At 39.8% G+C, this 16,466-nt stretch overlaps 1 protein-coding gene across 4 annotated transcripts in view; it reads left to right on the forward strand.

The window, feature by feature from the left end:
• Positions 1-15,338, forward strand: part of NRP1 (neuropilin 1) — a 115,085-nt gene extending 99,747 nt beyond the window's left edge. For 2 of the 4 annotated variants that reach the window (XM_065627623.1, XM_065627626.1), the window contains exons 14-18: positions 3,936-4,073; positions 7,898-8,172; positions 8,669-8,762; positions 10,361-10,420; positions 11,876-15,338. In XM_065627623.1, coding sequence (XP_065483695.1) covers positions 3,936-4,073; positions 7,898-8,172; positions 8,669-8,762; positions 10,361-10,420; positions 11,876-12,165 — 857 coding nt within the window. In that variant the 3' untranslated portion in view covers positions 12,166-15,338. The remainder of the gene's footprint in view (positions 1-3,935; positions 4,074-7,897; positions 8,173-8,668; positions 8,763-10,360; positions 10,421-11,875) is intronic. The other 2 variants (XM_065627624.1, XM_065627627.1) reach the window with 2 other exon arrangements.
• The last annotated feature ends 1,128 nt before the right edge of the window (positions 15,339-16,466 follow it).

Genomic DNA, 16,466 nt, shown 5'->3' on the forward strand with positions numbered 1-16,466 from the left:
CTTTGAAGTGGTCCAAATTATGTTTGTAATTTTCCATTTTAATGTTGATTTACCCTTTGGCAAGAGCATCCTATAGAGAATTTTCATAGCATCTTTAATGCCATCATGCTCCTTCTTGCCTGTTGTTGGAGGAGTTATAAAAACATGTCAAAGTCTGTGGGCCATGAAAGATTAATGGACTTGCAAGAAACTCACTCAACTAGATTTTCAAATTACTTTCTTGTTCGTATGCAGTAATGGTTCCAGCTGTGAGCAAGATGTGGTCAAGAAGTACAGCTGTTGGTTATTCTTTGAGAGGATAAATCTGTTTTAATTCAGTATCACGTACCCTACATTTTGAAAAAGGCATATGGGATTTCGTCACACCTCCCTCTCAGATTCTCATCTGAACTGCTGCTATTTGGTTACATAATAGCTGGTTTTCTTCATCCCCTCCACACACACAAACCCGGAGATCAATCACCCATTGGCAAGAGAATTATCCCAGCATGGGAACGGGCCGGTGCTGCAGAGGGAGCCCACCAAAATCTACTCAGCCCTACTTTCCTTCCTTCCTTCCACCAGAGCTGCCCAGCTATAGTTCAAGGACAAAGAGGACAGATTGCCTGTATCTTACCGTGAGCTACTGTATCAGCCCCCTGGGACCTTTAATAGAAGTGTTGAATTATTCTGTCTTTTGCTGGAGCAGATCCATTGTCCATACAGCTAATGAACCTATCCTGATGCTACAAGTGTCTATTATTAATTGGCTATCAGGTCCATTTTTTCTTTTTATGGGTCCCTGGGAGAAGCATTGGAAGAGACGTAAGAATAGACAATAAGAGATGGCATATTTAAGGAGCCTATAAAATAAGAGCACTCTGAAATGGTTTGCCTTTGACCTTCAATCCCATTGCTGTGATTGTCTAAGGAATGTATTAGCACAATTGCTTTTGAAAAAACAATTGGAACCTAGCAAGAAATAGCTAACTGAGAGCAGGTCACTGGTCAAATCTTGCTCAATTTCAGGGGATTCTCATTAACTTCTTCATGGAAAATAAGTTCATTTTTATGATACACTGTACCATCTGTGAGACCAAAGCCAAGGAACAAAGGCATGGCCAAAGCATATCAGACTTAGGCTCTTTGCCAATTTTCAGGACTATATATTTCAAATGAAAGTGCAAGAAATTCTTTATTAGGTGGTGCTGTGAAATTTAGTTCTGCTTTGAAACTTTGATTAGAGATCCCAGTGTTCAGAGCTGGTTTCAGTCCATGAAGTAAAAGGCTTTTGTCACCTCCTGCACTTTAGAATTAACGATTAAATTCTGGATATTTTCCTTATCCACTTCCATGTCTAGTTCTCTTTGAATTCTGTTCCACCTTAGCAGCATTCAAGGGAAGCAAGTATTGCTCACATCACATGAGAATTTTTTTCCTTTGATCCACATTGAACTTCACTGGATATCTGAGTTCTCAGGCTATGCAATGGAGAAAACAGAATAATCTTCCTTCTCTGGATTCCTCACCCACTTACATACTTCTCCTGTGTCTTCTGCTATTTATTTTTATTCAGAGTTGAACAATACCAGTCCTTTCAATCTCTTTGTGCTCTCTGCTCATTTATGCTGTGTGATATCTTCAGATTGATGTGATCTATCTACCACTGTTCTCTTTTCTTGTGGTTTGAATACCACACAGGCTATCACTAGCTTCGCATGATATAATCCTTCTGGATTAATAAGATTAATTTTGTTTTACGTTTTCTAATACCTTTTCTAAAATTCTGTTTCATGGCTCTGATGTCAAAGCCATGCAATATAGCTCTCCCTAGGCCTCCTTGACAATGAGAAGCTATTTTTCACAAACTTAAAAACCTTTAATTCATTTCAATGTCACTCAGTTTCTTTAAAAACTGCCCTTGATTTTCAGATGTCCCCTTTTGGGCAAGATGTCTTTGATCACGGCCCCATTGCCTAGAAAAAAGAAAAAATATATATACTGAAGAAAGAAACATAATGGATTGCCTTTCTGTATCCACATGTGCACAGGCTGATTTCTGCTTCTTTGGCATTTTGAGCCCAAAGAGAGATCATTTACCATGATCTGCCCCTTTCCTGGAAAGAGTTAGGGTCCTCCAGGAAACGTGTTTTCTCAGCATTGAATTCCTGTGCCAGACATTATCTGTTTAATTCATTTGTTCCCAGTTAGGATTCTGTATTCGTGACAATGTGGAGCAGACCCCTCTGGAGGCCAGTGGGAGGGAGGGGGGAGGCAGGCGGGATGGGGCAGATGAAAGGAAGGAGCGAAGAACGAAGAACAGTGGCTCGGTGCGGAGAGATGCCACAGCACCGCCGTGGTTCTGACAGGCAGAGGAGAGGGGCACGAGCTGCCGTACAGTCTTGACTGCCAGAAAGAAATTTTCTAGGGGCCAGGGGGGAGAGGGCACAGTGGCTGCAATGCAGGAATCCAGTGAGTTGAGTTAAAACTGTGTCTTGGAGCAAGGACCTGTCAAACAAGGACACAGCAGGCAAAGAGAGGATGATAGATGCACACTTTTTATATCCATTCTGTCTCAACCTGCTCACTTGAGGTTTTCTCTGTGTTGATAAAATGATTATTCTAGTTTATTTTTCCATTAAAATCTGGGTTGTGAGTTCAAAAGCATTTCCAGTCTTTCCTGGGCAGCTCACTACATGGAGGAGGTCTTTGCCTCTTCAGACTGGAAAAGCTCCACCTCAAAGGTCTGGCCAGCCACAGGTCCCAACACACTTCCCATATTTATCCATATTTTCCCACAATAAACAAAACACATTCTAGCAGCTGCATTATCTTTCCTGGCTTTTTGTTATATATATATAATGGGCAAGAAAGCAAAAGAACACAATTCTTCCCCCAGAGCTGATACTGATGGGAGCACAGAGTCCTTTGTTCTTAGTTCATACTTGCACAAAGCATCTCATTAAAGTAAACCTAAGTTATTCCTTTAATAAGGCATGAGTCATGCCTGAGAAAAGACTTCAGGATTTGGTCACATTACTGTGGGAAGGGTATTGCTCTACTGGGAGTTCTCATTGCTCAAGGTGAGGTAAAGGTTCATACCAATGGGGTAGGAACCAAAAGCTCAAAAGATTTCAAACTGCTTCTGAAAATAAAAAATGCAAGGGATTTATATGCTATCTTTGTATAATCTTTCCATTCAAATTCCAAGTTCTGTAGAAGAAAATAAGCTACTATGTATTAAACCTTTGGGCAGAATTGAAGAGAAGCTGAAAACAAGATATGATCTCATCCTGACCATAATACCAGACTTCCCTTGTTTTACATGGAGCTTGTTTTGAAGCTTATTTTGAGTTCATTTGGCAATCAGCCACATTTGTCCCTTTTCCATCTCAATTTGCCCATTTCAATGCTGCCATCTTGTGGATCCACTTAAATGTCTGGAAGATGCTGAAATTAGTTCCTTACTGAAGCCACGTACTATACATTTCACCAGAAATTCTTTCCTGCCAAGGACATTCCATTAGTGTTTCTGCCCTTTCTCTTTTTTTTGTCCAAATCTTATTGTGAGCTGTTGCAAAACGTTAGACAGTTATGGTACAAATAGATATTACCAACCAGCAAATAGATCTGATAAGCAAGCCAGAGCTTTCTTTTTGAGTCATATGTTACAACACAGTTATCAGCTAATGTTGGCAAATCAGAAGCATTAATCTAACCACAAAAGATCCCAAAATATGGGTCATAAAGAGACAAGAAACAACCACATCACTTATTAGAAATAGTCATTCTTCATCTGTTTCCCAGCAGGACTGCTCTTGCTATGGCTTCTCAGAATTTCAAGCAGGAATGGTTCTGTTAATGGTCAAATGCATGCATTTGGTTTTGAAGTACCCAATCTGACTTACACAATTAATAATCGCATTTTGTCCCTCCCTTTCCCTCTTTGCCTGCAGAGCTGCCACTCTACAACTTCAACTGTGCCTTTGGCTGGGGATCCCAAAAGACTTTGTGCCACTGGGAGCATGACAACCAGGTGGACTTAAAGTGGGCAATCCTGACCAGCAAAACTGGGCCAATTCAAGACCACACAGGTAATCATGAGTTCATGATTTAGCCATTTTACATGGGAAGAGGTTATTCTTTTTAATACTAACATGCCTGCCAAACCCAGGGGAGAGTGTATGATACTTAAAATCTGTAGAGTCACAAAGATGACTCTCTAGGCAACCTAACCTGTTATATGTAGTCACAACTGACTATAATTGTCCTTTCTGTTGGGGAATAAAGATAATTTATTGTCAGGAGTTGCAGATATTCCCTTCTCCTGTCTTGCCTTTGGATAACCATAATCTGCGGTAGAAAAAAATTCTGAATGGTCAAATATTCTGCAAATATCACTTACCAAGTGATTCAGTCATAAACAAACCACACATTGTTCCTGTTTGTAGTTACAGGGACTGCCCACCACAGAAAGGTGTTGTAAGTGAAACTTCCCAGATGAACGTATTTCCATGCCCTCCTCCTCTCCAGCAGGACTTGGAGATTACAGCTTTCCCTTTGCTCACACGCAGTTTTTCCAGAAATATCACCCTGGGAAATTGATTGGTTGGTTTTGTAGTATTTAACTCATGGCTCTGCATAATTAGGCAATAAATATGCTGCTAGGTAGTGGAGAAGGGCAGGCTCTGTGTGACCTGCACAGCCTCTCGCTTTAGTGTTCTCTCCTGCATACATGCACATTAATCAAATATGTTGAGATGAATCCCCCTTCCCACTTCTGCAACCCCTTTGCCTAATGAGAATGACAAGGAAATTAGACAAAATTGGACTTTTTAAAATCTGAGACACTTTCAATTGAATCTTAAGACAAGTACAGTAGTTTCAGGAGAAAAAAAAAACAACTTATAATACTTTGACTATAAATGGCATTGTACAAATAAATGGCATCAAATTAACTAAATGTAGTTAGCTGAAGCGAAGGCTGTAATGGTGGAAAAATTGATGTAAAGTGAAATGGCTCGGTAGGATCTGACATTGAAAGGAGGTTAAAAGCTATGTTAGCCAGAGACTGACAAAACCTAAAAGGCATGCATAAGTAAAGCTCTAATTAAGACAATGAAGACAGAGTTCCTGACCCAGCACTGCAATAATACCCTGGAAATGAGAGCTATCTGCACTTTGACACCAAGGATTATAGAGAGACTGAACCTGTCTTCAGTCAGGAGATGAAGAAATGATATTCTTCAAATGAGATTTTGTTGTTTCCGCTGGGCCCTGCTAGTGCAGAAGACTTATTTGCTCCATTAGCTGTAGCTTTAGTAAGTCTTACAGGCAGCCACTTCTGCTCCTTACTGCACTTTCAATATTTTCCAAAATTTTTCTTCAACTCTAAGGTCACCTTCACATGCAAGGTTTGCCATTCACCTGCCAGCAGGTACAGAATGAGTGGTGTGAACACAGACCATGAGCAGCCTGAGTGGCACTGACATCCCAACCAAGCCCCTCAGTGTCACCACTACACAGCAAGGCCACTCTATATATTGGGAGAACTGCAACGAGCAACTCCCAGGCACATCTTGCTCTCAGCTGCACATGTATAAAGCTGAAGAAACTCCACAAAAATTATCTTCAACAGCAATTGCTTTAAGACAGCAGGATATGCTGTATGTCACTTCAAATTATTCATAATGTGATTAAATCTGGCCAGAGTGAGGTCCCCCAACTGAGACAGCCATCCTAATGCTGGGATTATTTTCCTTTTTCCTCCTTTTGGATTTCCCTATCACCATTCTTTGATGAGATTTGCACATGTTGTGCTGCACAGAAGAAAAGTTGGAAAGAACATATAGGCACAAGCATTCCTGCTGAAGAAGCTGGACAAGATGTTACTGCAGGAAGATAGAAAAAAAAATGAAAAAGGCTAAATTTTTTTGGCAATTTAACATCATCTTCCCTTAGGAAATTGTCTTGAAGACCAGATACTTCCACATGCCTATTGACCAGGATACCTCTGACTGTCCATAGAAAAATCCAAACAAAAGTGTCCTTGTCTCATGTTCTCATGTCAGAAGAAAATTTCTCTTTCTCATACACTAGGGCCACTTCTTCCAGCCACTGGGTTTAACCCACTCCTCTTTGTTCCTGGCTCACCTTTTATTAACCTTGTCCTTCATATTCTACCCAGAGTAGCAATGCTCATCCTAATTATTTCATTGTGTAGGACTATACAATTACAGTCCAGCAAGTCTCAATTATACATTATTTCAAATGAAATTCAAGAACATCATATATAAGCAAAGACCAATGATGACAAAACACCACCCTTCCAAAACATCTTCTTTTGCCTCTTTTTACTTTTCTTTTGTTTGAGCATTGATATAAACAGAGATATGTACACTTATGTACACAGCCTTTGAGGAACAGTATTTCTTACTATTATTTTCTCCTTCCTACTTTCAAAATAACTTTATATCGATGCCAGTAAATCCTGTCTCCACCCTTTTGTGTGAGTGCATTACACATGCCATCTATTCTTACACACACCAGGATGACCTTCGTATTTTTTCACTATAATTCTCTGCAAAGCAGCTTTTCAAAAGCTGACTGGAATGGATGCTGGGCTGGTGTAAATCAGAAGCATCTCTCTGTAGTCAGTATATTACTTAGCAATTTTCTGTTTCCAAACTAATCACACTCCCACGTGCTTCTCTCCCAGTGTGATTAAGCAAGTAATTTTCCAAGTTAAGGATATTAGGTGTTCGGATTTCAACATGTATAACAAATCCATTATGCTCTTCAGAAAATACCAGCCATAATCTTACTCTTTTGGGAAATGCCTCACAAATATACAGAGCTCAAAATCTTATTACAAAAACCAAGGGAACAACTCTTGCATCGTTTGTGACAATGCTCAGGCTCTGTTTGTGAGTACTGTTTAGATCTCAGTTCCTCATCTCTGACCAGGGCTCTTCAAAGCTATTTTATCCTCCAGTGTTCTTCCCATTATAATCTCGCCTCCTCGAGTGCAGATTACTTTAAATAGAGATTAAAAATAGCTCTTTGCACAATTAGTGTAGAGTAGGCCCCAGGGATTTCTGTCTAGCCTGCTGAACTAGGGCTTGCTCTCTTCAGGAGGTGCACGCTGACTAACGGAGCATATGCTGTCACACCAAACATGCTTTTCCCTCCTTCCCTGACCAAAAGCAAATGCCTTGTGTGTGCCATGTAGTAAACATGTTGTTAGGGTTCACTCTCGGCACAAAGCAGCCCAGTGAACAGCAGTCTGCCAGAAAAAATCAAGGAATCAGTGAATCACAGAATGGTTTGGGTTGGAAAGGACCTTTAAAGGTCATGTACTCCAAACCTCCTGCCATGAGCAGGGGCACCTTCAGCTAGATCAGGTTGCTCAGAGCCCCGTCCAGCCTGGCCTTGGGTGTCTCCAGGGATGGGGCATCCGCCACCTCTCTGGGCAACCTGGGCCAGTGTTTCACCACCCTCATTGTAAAAAATTTCTTCCTTATATCCAGTCTGAATCTCCCCTCTTTTAGTTTAAAACCATTTCCCCTTGTCCTATTGTAACAGGCCCTGCTGAAGAGTCTGTCCCCATCTTTCTCACAAGCCCCCTTTAAGTACTGAAAGGCCACAGTAAGTTCTCCCTGAAGCCTTCTCTTCTCCAGGCTGAACAAACCCAACCCAGCCTTTCCTCGTAGGAGAGGTGGTCCATCCCTCTGGTCATTTCTGTGGCCCTCAGCTTTCCTAGAGCTCCCAGACCAAAGCCCTCTGACTCTCCTGGTTGTGAGACTTGAATCATCAGCATGGAAAAAAAAGCAAAATGATCAGGGGTGGTCGAGACTTCTTAGGTAAGCAAAGAAAATGAAAGCTGGTGGCTATTCCTAACACAGTCCTTCTGTCACAGTAGGAGATGGCAATTTCATTTACTCACAAGCTGACGAAAGCCAGAAAGGCAAAGTCGCCCGACTGCTGAGCCCCGTGATTTACTCGCAGAACTCTGCCCACTGCATGACTTTCTGGTACCACATGTCCGGCCCACACGTTGGCACCCTGAAGATCAAACTGCGGTACCAAAAGCCAGATGAATATGACCAGGTGCTGTGGACCCTGAGCGGGAACCAGGCAAATAGCTGGAAGGAAGGGCGTGTTCTTCTTCACAAGTCTGTGAAACACTATCAGGTAAGTTCAACTTGCTGAACTAACAGAGCCGAGGCCAGTAAGACCTTGCTGGTCATGTTTTATACACCATAGCAGAAGATGTCACTGAAGGATTTATGTAGACAGTATTATACCTACAGGTGAGGTGCTGCTGCTGTGACAGTAATATTAGTGGCATATTTCATGGTATCTCATATGACAGTGATACAAACAATTTGTTATTGAAGGCCAAATAAATACTTTAGAAATCATTTCTCATCTATCACAAAACTGCATTCTTGCCACAGTCTTGCTGCCAATATAAAAATCTTTAATGAATTTATGACGTTATATAAATTAACATTTGCACATATATAGGTTCATAAGGGCATACAGTGTAGATTGGCAGGCCACAATCAAAGTACATGAAGATGTGGAATCATGACAAGTAAAGATGTCTGTTAACAGTTAAGATATCCTGAATGCTGCAATTGTGCATTAATATGAAAACAATGTGAACATTATCTTATTTTGCCAGGTGGTTATTGAGGGAGAAATTGGAAAAGGAACTGGAGGAATTGCTGTGGATGATATTAAAATTGACAATCACGTAGCACAAGAGGATTGCCGAAGTAAGTATAATTAGCAAGAACATATAGAAATCTCAGCCAAAACATTATTTATTTTGTTCTGATAGCTGGTTTTAGCTGTGAGAAAGGGATAGATGTTATTGGCTATATAGAAAGTTTTGCACTGAAAACTCCTCATCTGGCCCATAGCTTTATTCATAGTAAGTGTCACTGGTGTCATCTCGGTACTGCAGCAACTGCAATATTTTGGATCAGAACCAGCATCCTCCTGACATGAGTCACAGTATCTTCACATTCTCACATTTTTCCCTATACTTCAGATTGCTGCCCTCTTTAAATTTCTCTGCTTTTCCTAATGCTCTTCCCTGTTTTAACTAATGCTCAAAATCCAATTTTATTTATTCATCCTTTTTAGATCACTTACTACCAAGCCTACTTGAATTCTATTTTAAAGGACTATATCAAACCCTTATAGAATACACAGACAGGGTGAAATGGCCCCTTACACTGTCCTCTGCTGTCCTATAATTCTGAGTTTGCTGTGACTCATTTGCTGTAGTCAGCACCTCCCAGACATGTGGGACACAAAGTAATGTTAGAACATTGCCTTTTCAACATCTGAGCCAAGCTATTCCTGAGATGCTATTTGAGTCCTTTTATTTCTGGCCAGTCTTGAGTTATTCCGGTCACTGCTGATCATATGTGCATTGCATACTGCACGTAATTTGGCAGCAGCAATGCCAGATAAACACAAGCAACTGAACCTTGTCCTTCATGATGGAGATGAAGCCATGACTTTTATGTAGGAGAGGGAATAGAACTGAGAATCCTTAGCATTAGAAAGATGAACTTATGCCATGAGAGTTGGCAACATATCTAAGATCAATAATTAGCTACTTTTTGTAGCTACTATACTTTTGAGGGTAACAAGACAGACTTCAGCTACATGGTCATTTCACTGCAGGATGACAGAACTTCACAATCGCTTTTTATCACACAGTCCAGCTTCTGCGGTTCATCACACGCCACCAGAGTGACAGTTACCAGGAAAGAGAGACAGGACACACTGTTTGGTCCTCCTGCAGTGTCCTCAGTGCCAAGAAGGGTGCTGGGATCGCAGTGATGGTGCTTACCTGACTCCAAAATGAGAGAGGAAAGTAACTTCTTTCCTACCTCCACGTGCTTGGTTTGTTCAAACCTAATTCTGAGCAAGGATTTTGGCCTGTGGGAGCTAAAGCCAAAAGCTCAGTCTGAAGCCCAAACACACGTGGTCTCATTGCAGTCAGTGAAACTATTCCTGTGATTAACTATGCCTATGCTGATGAAGTGTTATGGAATTGGGCTCCAAAATTGTAAATACAATGAATGAGATGCTAATTCATCACACTGATTTCTCTTTCCCAGGCATGGAAAACCCCTGCTGATAACTATAACTGTGCCAAGACTGGGCGGAGAGGAGTTTTTAAATCTTTCTTTTTTTTCTCCATTAATTTTCAGAGCCCATCATAATGAATAGTTCTGTCAAGCTGACATAATGATGCTCTGACACAGGAAAATCTGCTATACCATTATTGCCAGCATCATAGTCAATCAGTGTTTGTAACCCTAATAATCAATGTCAATTCTTTTTGCTTCATTAGAATCAACTGACGTGGAGAATGAAATAGATGAAGAAGATGACCCAGAAAGTAATCAAACAGGTAAAAATTCTGTTATTGTTAAAAGGGAATTAATTTTAAAGTGTATTTTCATGTAAATTTGTGTATTCTGATTATTTATTTATAGATTAGCTCTCTAACTGCATATTGTATTAAGGTTTTTTGATTTATCTGGATCAGATGCTAAGAAAGGTTACATTTATTTGAAGGATGTAATAGTTTTATTCTTCTATGTCATATAATCTTACAGACTTTGTATTATTTATACCTATCTTAAACCTTACAAATTTTATATATGTAATTTGTTACATCGTATACATATACATGCATGCGAACTATAGCTCCTTAATATTTTGTTGTCTAGAAGGCTTGTCCACAGCTGAGGAAACAGCTGTTATTACCTCCTACAACTTCTGACTCGCACAGTGTCGAGGTAATTAGGCTCAAAATTCTCCAGGCTAATTGTTTCACAGACCTGGCTGAAAATGTCGTTTTATGACCAGTCTACCAAAGCATCATCATTTTCAATGATGGTAGCTGTAAATGGATCATTAAATCGATCATAATTGTCATATTGTCCCAATAATAAAATATACTTGCATTTTTCAGGCGATGAGCTTAACTTTTTTTGTTACAGTCAACAGGATTGCTATCATCAATTTCAGTGAAAGCAGGGTTTGTCCAAAACAGACTTTTTGTCTTTTCCTGTAACAATTAGCAGAGTTTGCAAGTTTACTGGGTCTCTTTCATAAACTGAAAGGGTTGAGGGAAAATGTGATACCCAGTGAATATTTTACATGAAGGGCGAGAGTGCTCTTCTGTGTCAGTTCAGTCACTCCTTCAAGGTCCAATCCTGAAGTCAGTGGAGATGGATGCAAAATGGCTGGAGATTCCCAACCAATATCTAAGGCTATAAACATTCTCACTGATCTGAACAAGATTTAATTAACATCTTAGTGCTAAATACTGCAAGGTGGCAAAATATAATCAAAAGGTCTGGTCATTCATTCCCCAGAGTCCCACTTAATCCAAGGCAGAATCGGACCCCTACTAACATGCAGCAGCTTGAAGGACTGGACAACAGTATGAAAAAAATCAAACAGTATTTGGGCCGCATAATACAGGGTGTTTCAAAAAGATGGACCCAATTTCATGACAGCAACACGTTACAATTACACAAAAATTTACAAACAGTTTAATGATTTATCAAGTTTTAGTAACCTCTTCATAAATCCTCTAAGTTCCCTTCAGCTGCTGTACAGACAACATCAAGACGATAGTTGAATTAACGTCAAACACCTCTCAGTTGGGTCCATCTTTTTGAAACACCCTGTAGTTTTCAGCTATTTATGACTACCTCCTAGAAGCCAGGTTTTCAAATTATGTAGCAATTTCTGTTCAAAAACTCAATGTCCTTTGTCCAAATTTCCAACTCATCAAACGAAACTCTAACTAGAATCAGTTCTGAAAACTTTGCAATTCTTTACTCCATTTCAGGGTTTACACCTCCATACCATACAGGCGAGGACTATGATGATAACATCTCCAGGAAACCAGGCAACGTCCTGAAGACCCTAGATCCAATCCTTATTACCATCATAGCCATGAGTGCACTCGGGGTGCTTTTAGGAGCCATCTGTGGAGTTGTCCTGTACTGTGCCTGTTGGCACAATGGGATGTCAGAGAGGAACTTGTCTGCACTGGAGAATTACAATTTTGAACTGGTCGATGGTGTAAAACTGAAAAAAGATAAACTAAACACACAGAATTCATACTCGGAAGCATGAAGGTATAAAGCAACTGGAGAAGTTTCAGAGAATCGGGATGGAAGGACATAGCTCGGTCGTGCTGGGGAACTATTGATCTTCTTTTACTGTACAGGCTGAAAAGTGCGTTGATGACACTGAGCCAAGCTTTTCTCAGGAGCTTCAATGAGTGTGTAACCGACAAACATGGACAACAATCTGTGTTAACAATCTGAATCATGTACAGTCTGCTTTTTCTTTTGGTTTTATTTGAAATAATCAAACGCTGGTGTTGAGACCAAGTATGATTGACTTATAGTTCATTTTGTCTTTCTCTCTCTCCCTCTCTTGTTTTCTGTTAATGGATAATTTTGGTTTTACTGTGCAAAATCCAAGATGCTGTCACAAAATGTATTCAGTGGGGTCCTTTGGATGGACATGCTGTCTGTAGCTCAGTGCCCAGAAAATATTGGAGTAACAGCAATTTAGTGGACTCCTGCACCTGTATTTGTGTATAATTGCTCGTGTTGTGCATAGGCAAAGAAGGGTTAGGATGTTTTTGAAAGTACTGCTGCATCAGTACCGATATAGTGTGTCAGCTCTGTTTACGAAGCAATACAGTCAAATTTTATTGATGTTTTTCAGTGTTGTACTAAATTTTGTGCTTGTGAACTCCATAAAAGAGTATGTGCCATCATTAGACACAACTGGTAACCGAGTGTACTGCCTAAAAATGAAACAAAAAAGTCCTTGGCACTGGCTAGTGTATGTCCTCTCAAGTGCCTTTTTGTTTGTACTGCTTCTCATTGTGTTAACATTGACTGCAACTCTGCTTCTCTCCAGTTATGCCCTTGTCTTTAATCATATTCTGGTGGCTCACTGACTAAAAGAAAAGTATATTTTAGTGTAAGAAAGTAGCCTCAGTAAGGCAAGGGCTAATCAGATTTGACAACCTGGCTTGATTGTTCTGCTTTCTGTATTTCAACTTCATGTCTCTTGACCCTTTTGTATAAAGCTGCAATATCCCCTTTTATTGTTCTTTCATATAGAATGTATTTTCAAAATGTAAAATCTCTCTCCCTTTCTCTTCTCTTTCTCTCTTTCTCTCTCTGAGTAGATTGCATAAGCATTTGCCATTGCCAAGGAAAGAAAACTTGCAGCTTTAACTTGCTGGTAATGGCAAAGGATTTTATTAGAGTTTGTGTTAAACAATAAGGGAAAATTCTTAACTTTACCCTCCAAAGTTGAACTTTGGGTTTCTTCTTAACAGCATAAAGTGACAGTATCTTTTTTCCTGAAATCATGAAACATATCTTTTATCCTGAGTAGCTTGCCTGTTAATTACACTCGGGAAAATTATTCCCTTACTGAAAAGATTGCCTTTAAAATGAGAAACTTTCCTCCTCCTGCCCCTACCTGAATCCAGAGTTCTGTTCTCTCAGTAAATGTGTATTTTTATGCTAATCAATGCTAATTGGGCTTATGCACGGGTACTGAGGGCAGAATAAAATCCCACAGTGTATGTAGGGTATGTTCTTACTATCCTGTTACATCCACGTGGCATTTCACACCAGGAGGTTTCTGTTTGACCAGAAGTGCAGATAGTGACAGATTCAGTGAGCTGAGTAGTGTGAGCTGTCAAAAAAATGCGTTTGACAATTACATCATAATTTTTTAATATTTTAAGACAAATATTATTGGACAACTGATATTCAACAGCCTATGCAGCTGGTCCAACAGGGTAAGAAGAAACAAGAATATGTTTCCCGCAGGGGTGCATAGGTGGATGCGAAGGGCTGAGGGGTCGCTCCCCTCCCACAGGTGCCCAGGGATGCTCCGTGTTTTCTGTGGTGGCCCACACCCAGCAGAGCCATAACTAGGGAGGCAGTGGGAGAAGGCAGCTTTAACCTTCCCCTGGGTATCTACCAACCAGCAGAAAAAGTCAGTGCAAACATGGGAAAAGGAACGTCCTGCAAAGTGCTGAATTCATGCTTTTCCTCACTGAATTCCCCACGTAGAGTTAGGGAAGTGATTGTGACTTTCTGAGTTAGTCTTTTCCAAAATTGCTTTTGTAGTAGAGCAATGGAGTATCCTGTCCAGGATTAGGACTAAAAAGGGGTTAATTCAGCCTTGAATTTCTAGAGCAACCATATCTACCACCATTTATCAATTAAATTTTTAAAGCATATCATTATACAAATATGAACCGTAAAACAGAAAAGTCTGTAGAAAATCCACCAGTAACCTAGAAATTGAAGAAAAGGGAGGGAGATGGGAGGTAAAAATATGAGTTTTGAAGTTGAAAATATTTTAAAGGAAGACACAATAGAAAAAAGAGTGGATAGTTGCTACTTCAAAGGAGTCCTAAAGGCAAAGGCTGCAGTGAAAATTCAAACACCCACTTCAGGTCATCAAACTTTATGTGTCTAAATTGGAAGCGTTGCCTCTCCAGGCTCTAGATCTTGGGTCCTCCAGAAGGTGAGACGGAGCACCTAAGGCCTGGAAGTTTGGCCTAAAATTACTCCACTAAATGTCCCAAGTGACTTTTTGGCAGAGGCAGAATTTTCATTTGTGTCCAACAGTGTAATTTGACCAAAATGGTCAAAGCAGCTAGTTATTTAACCCAAAGAAAAAAAAAAGGATTTTTCAAAACTATTTTCAGCATACTACCACCATGTGATCCAGGTGTTGGGGTCTGTTCTTCTTAACTGAAAAAACTTCTAGTTCACTAACCCGACTGAGAGTTACATGCATCTACTGCCCTGAAGAGAAAATCCCATTGAGGAGCCTAAGCCCAAAACCTTTTGAAATATTCCCATAGATTTCAATAGATTCTAGACCAGCTCTTGGTCTTGATCTATTTGAAGAGTAAAGCTTGTGGTTGGTGGTTTTTTTCCTTCTTTTAACATACTGAGAATAGTGAACATAAAAAAAATACATCTCCTTTGTGGTTTCCAGACCTTACTAAGATAATGAGGATCTAGCACTGAAGATTTGATTTCTCTGAAGGTAATAGAATGAAAGTTGCCCTTCAGTAAAGGAAAAATGATACTGCAACTTTACATTGAAAAGTATCTTGCACTGATAAATATATTTAAGAAAATTATATGTTTATAAAGTTATTAATTTGTAAAGGCAGTGTTACAAAGTGTTCAGTTTATATTGTTTTAGATTGTTTCATAATTTTTAAAGTGTAAAATAACATATTTTTTTCTTTATTGAAAAACTATAAAAATCTTCTGTAGTAAAATGATTTCATTTTACTGGTATATTATTGCTTCATGTTTTGTACCATCATAAAATTTTGTGCAAATTTTTTTTACAGAAATTTTTATTTTCTATGACAATATGACACTTGTAAATTGTTGTTTCAAAATGAACAGCGAAGCCTTAATTTTAAATGACATTTGTATTCTCAGACACTGAGTAGCATTAAAAAAAAATCACATAGAACTGAACTGTAACTTAAATTTCCAAACTATGACTACTACATTCCAAAGAAACAGTTGAATTAAACATTTTCATAAAATATCTCATACCTGATGTATTTTATTATACCAAAATATATTGGTTTTATCAAATGGTTGGGTTTATTCAGTATCTTGCAACAAAAACCATGATTTAGTCATGGTTACATTTGTTGGTAGGCGACTCCGACAGACACCTTTGGTGGGACTGTTTACGGTTTAGGATGGAGGCACTGACCCTTGGCCTGCCCAGCTCTCTTTCCCTGTGGGAAGACACTCCCACTATGTGCCCAACTTTTAGCCAAACAGCAGGGATTTAAGAGGACAAATCTGCCATCACTGCTGGCAGGTTGTAATTCACCTCGCTGCCATGGGAAGCCCAAGCCACACGCCCTGCGTAGGTCACACGCGCGCCCTGGGACCTGCTCTTAGGGGAGGGTTTTACTAGGGAGTAATGTGCATTTTGGACAAGTTGCTCCACTAAGTCTCTTCTGCAGTAATAAGGTTTGTACTGATGAGCGCCCTTCAAATTTCCACTGAAGTCATCACGACTTACCCAACCATGGCCAAATTTCCCAATGCAGAGCACAAGTTGTTGATGGGAGCAAATGCTGCAAGGGCAGCCCATTGGGCTTAATTCGGCATTCAGTTGGGTGCTGAGGTCATGTGTGGAACATATGATCATGGGTAGAGAGTCCTTCAGGAAATCTGCATCCAGACAAGAAGCTTTAGATGGCATGTTTCCTCTTGTATGCAATACTTATCTGTTTGTTTCTTTTTAGTACAGAGCAGTCTGCACATTAAAGTTTGTCAACCCCTTTAAGTTGCACGTATGAACAATGCAGATACTGTCAGTATGTCACTAGGTTGAGTGCC

Source organism: Caloenas nicobarica, chromosome 2, assembly GCF_036013445.1.
Source record: "Caloenas nicobarica isolate bCalNic1 chromosome 2, bCalNic1.hap1, whole genome shotgun sequence".
NCBI classification, from domain to species: domain Eukaryota; kingdom Metazoa; phylum Chordata; class Aves; order Columbiformes; family Columbidae; genus Caloenas; species Caloenas nicobarica.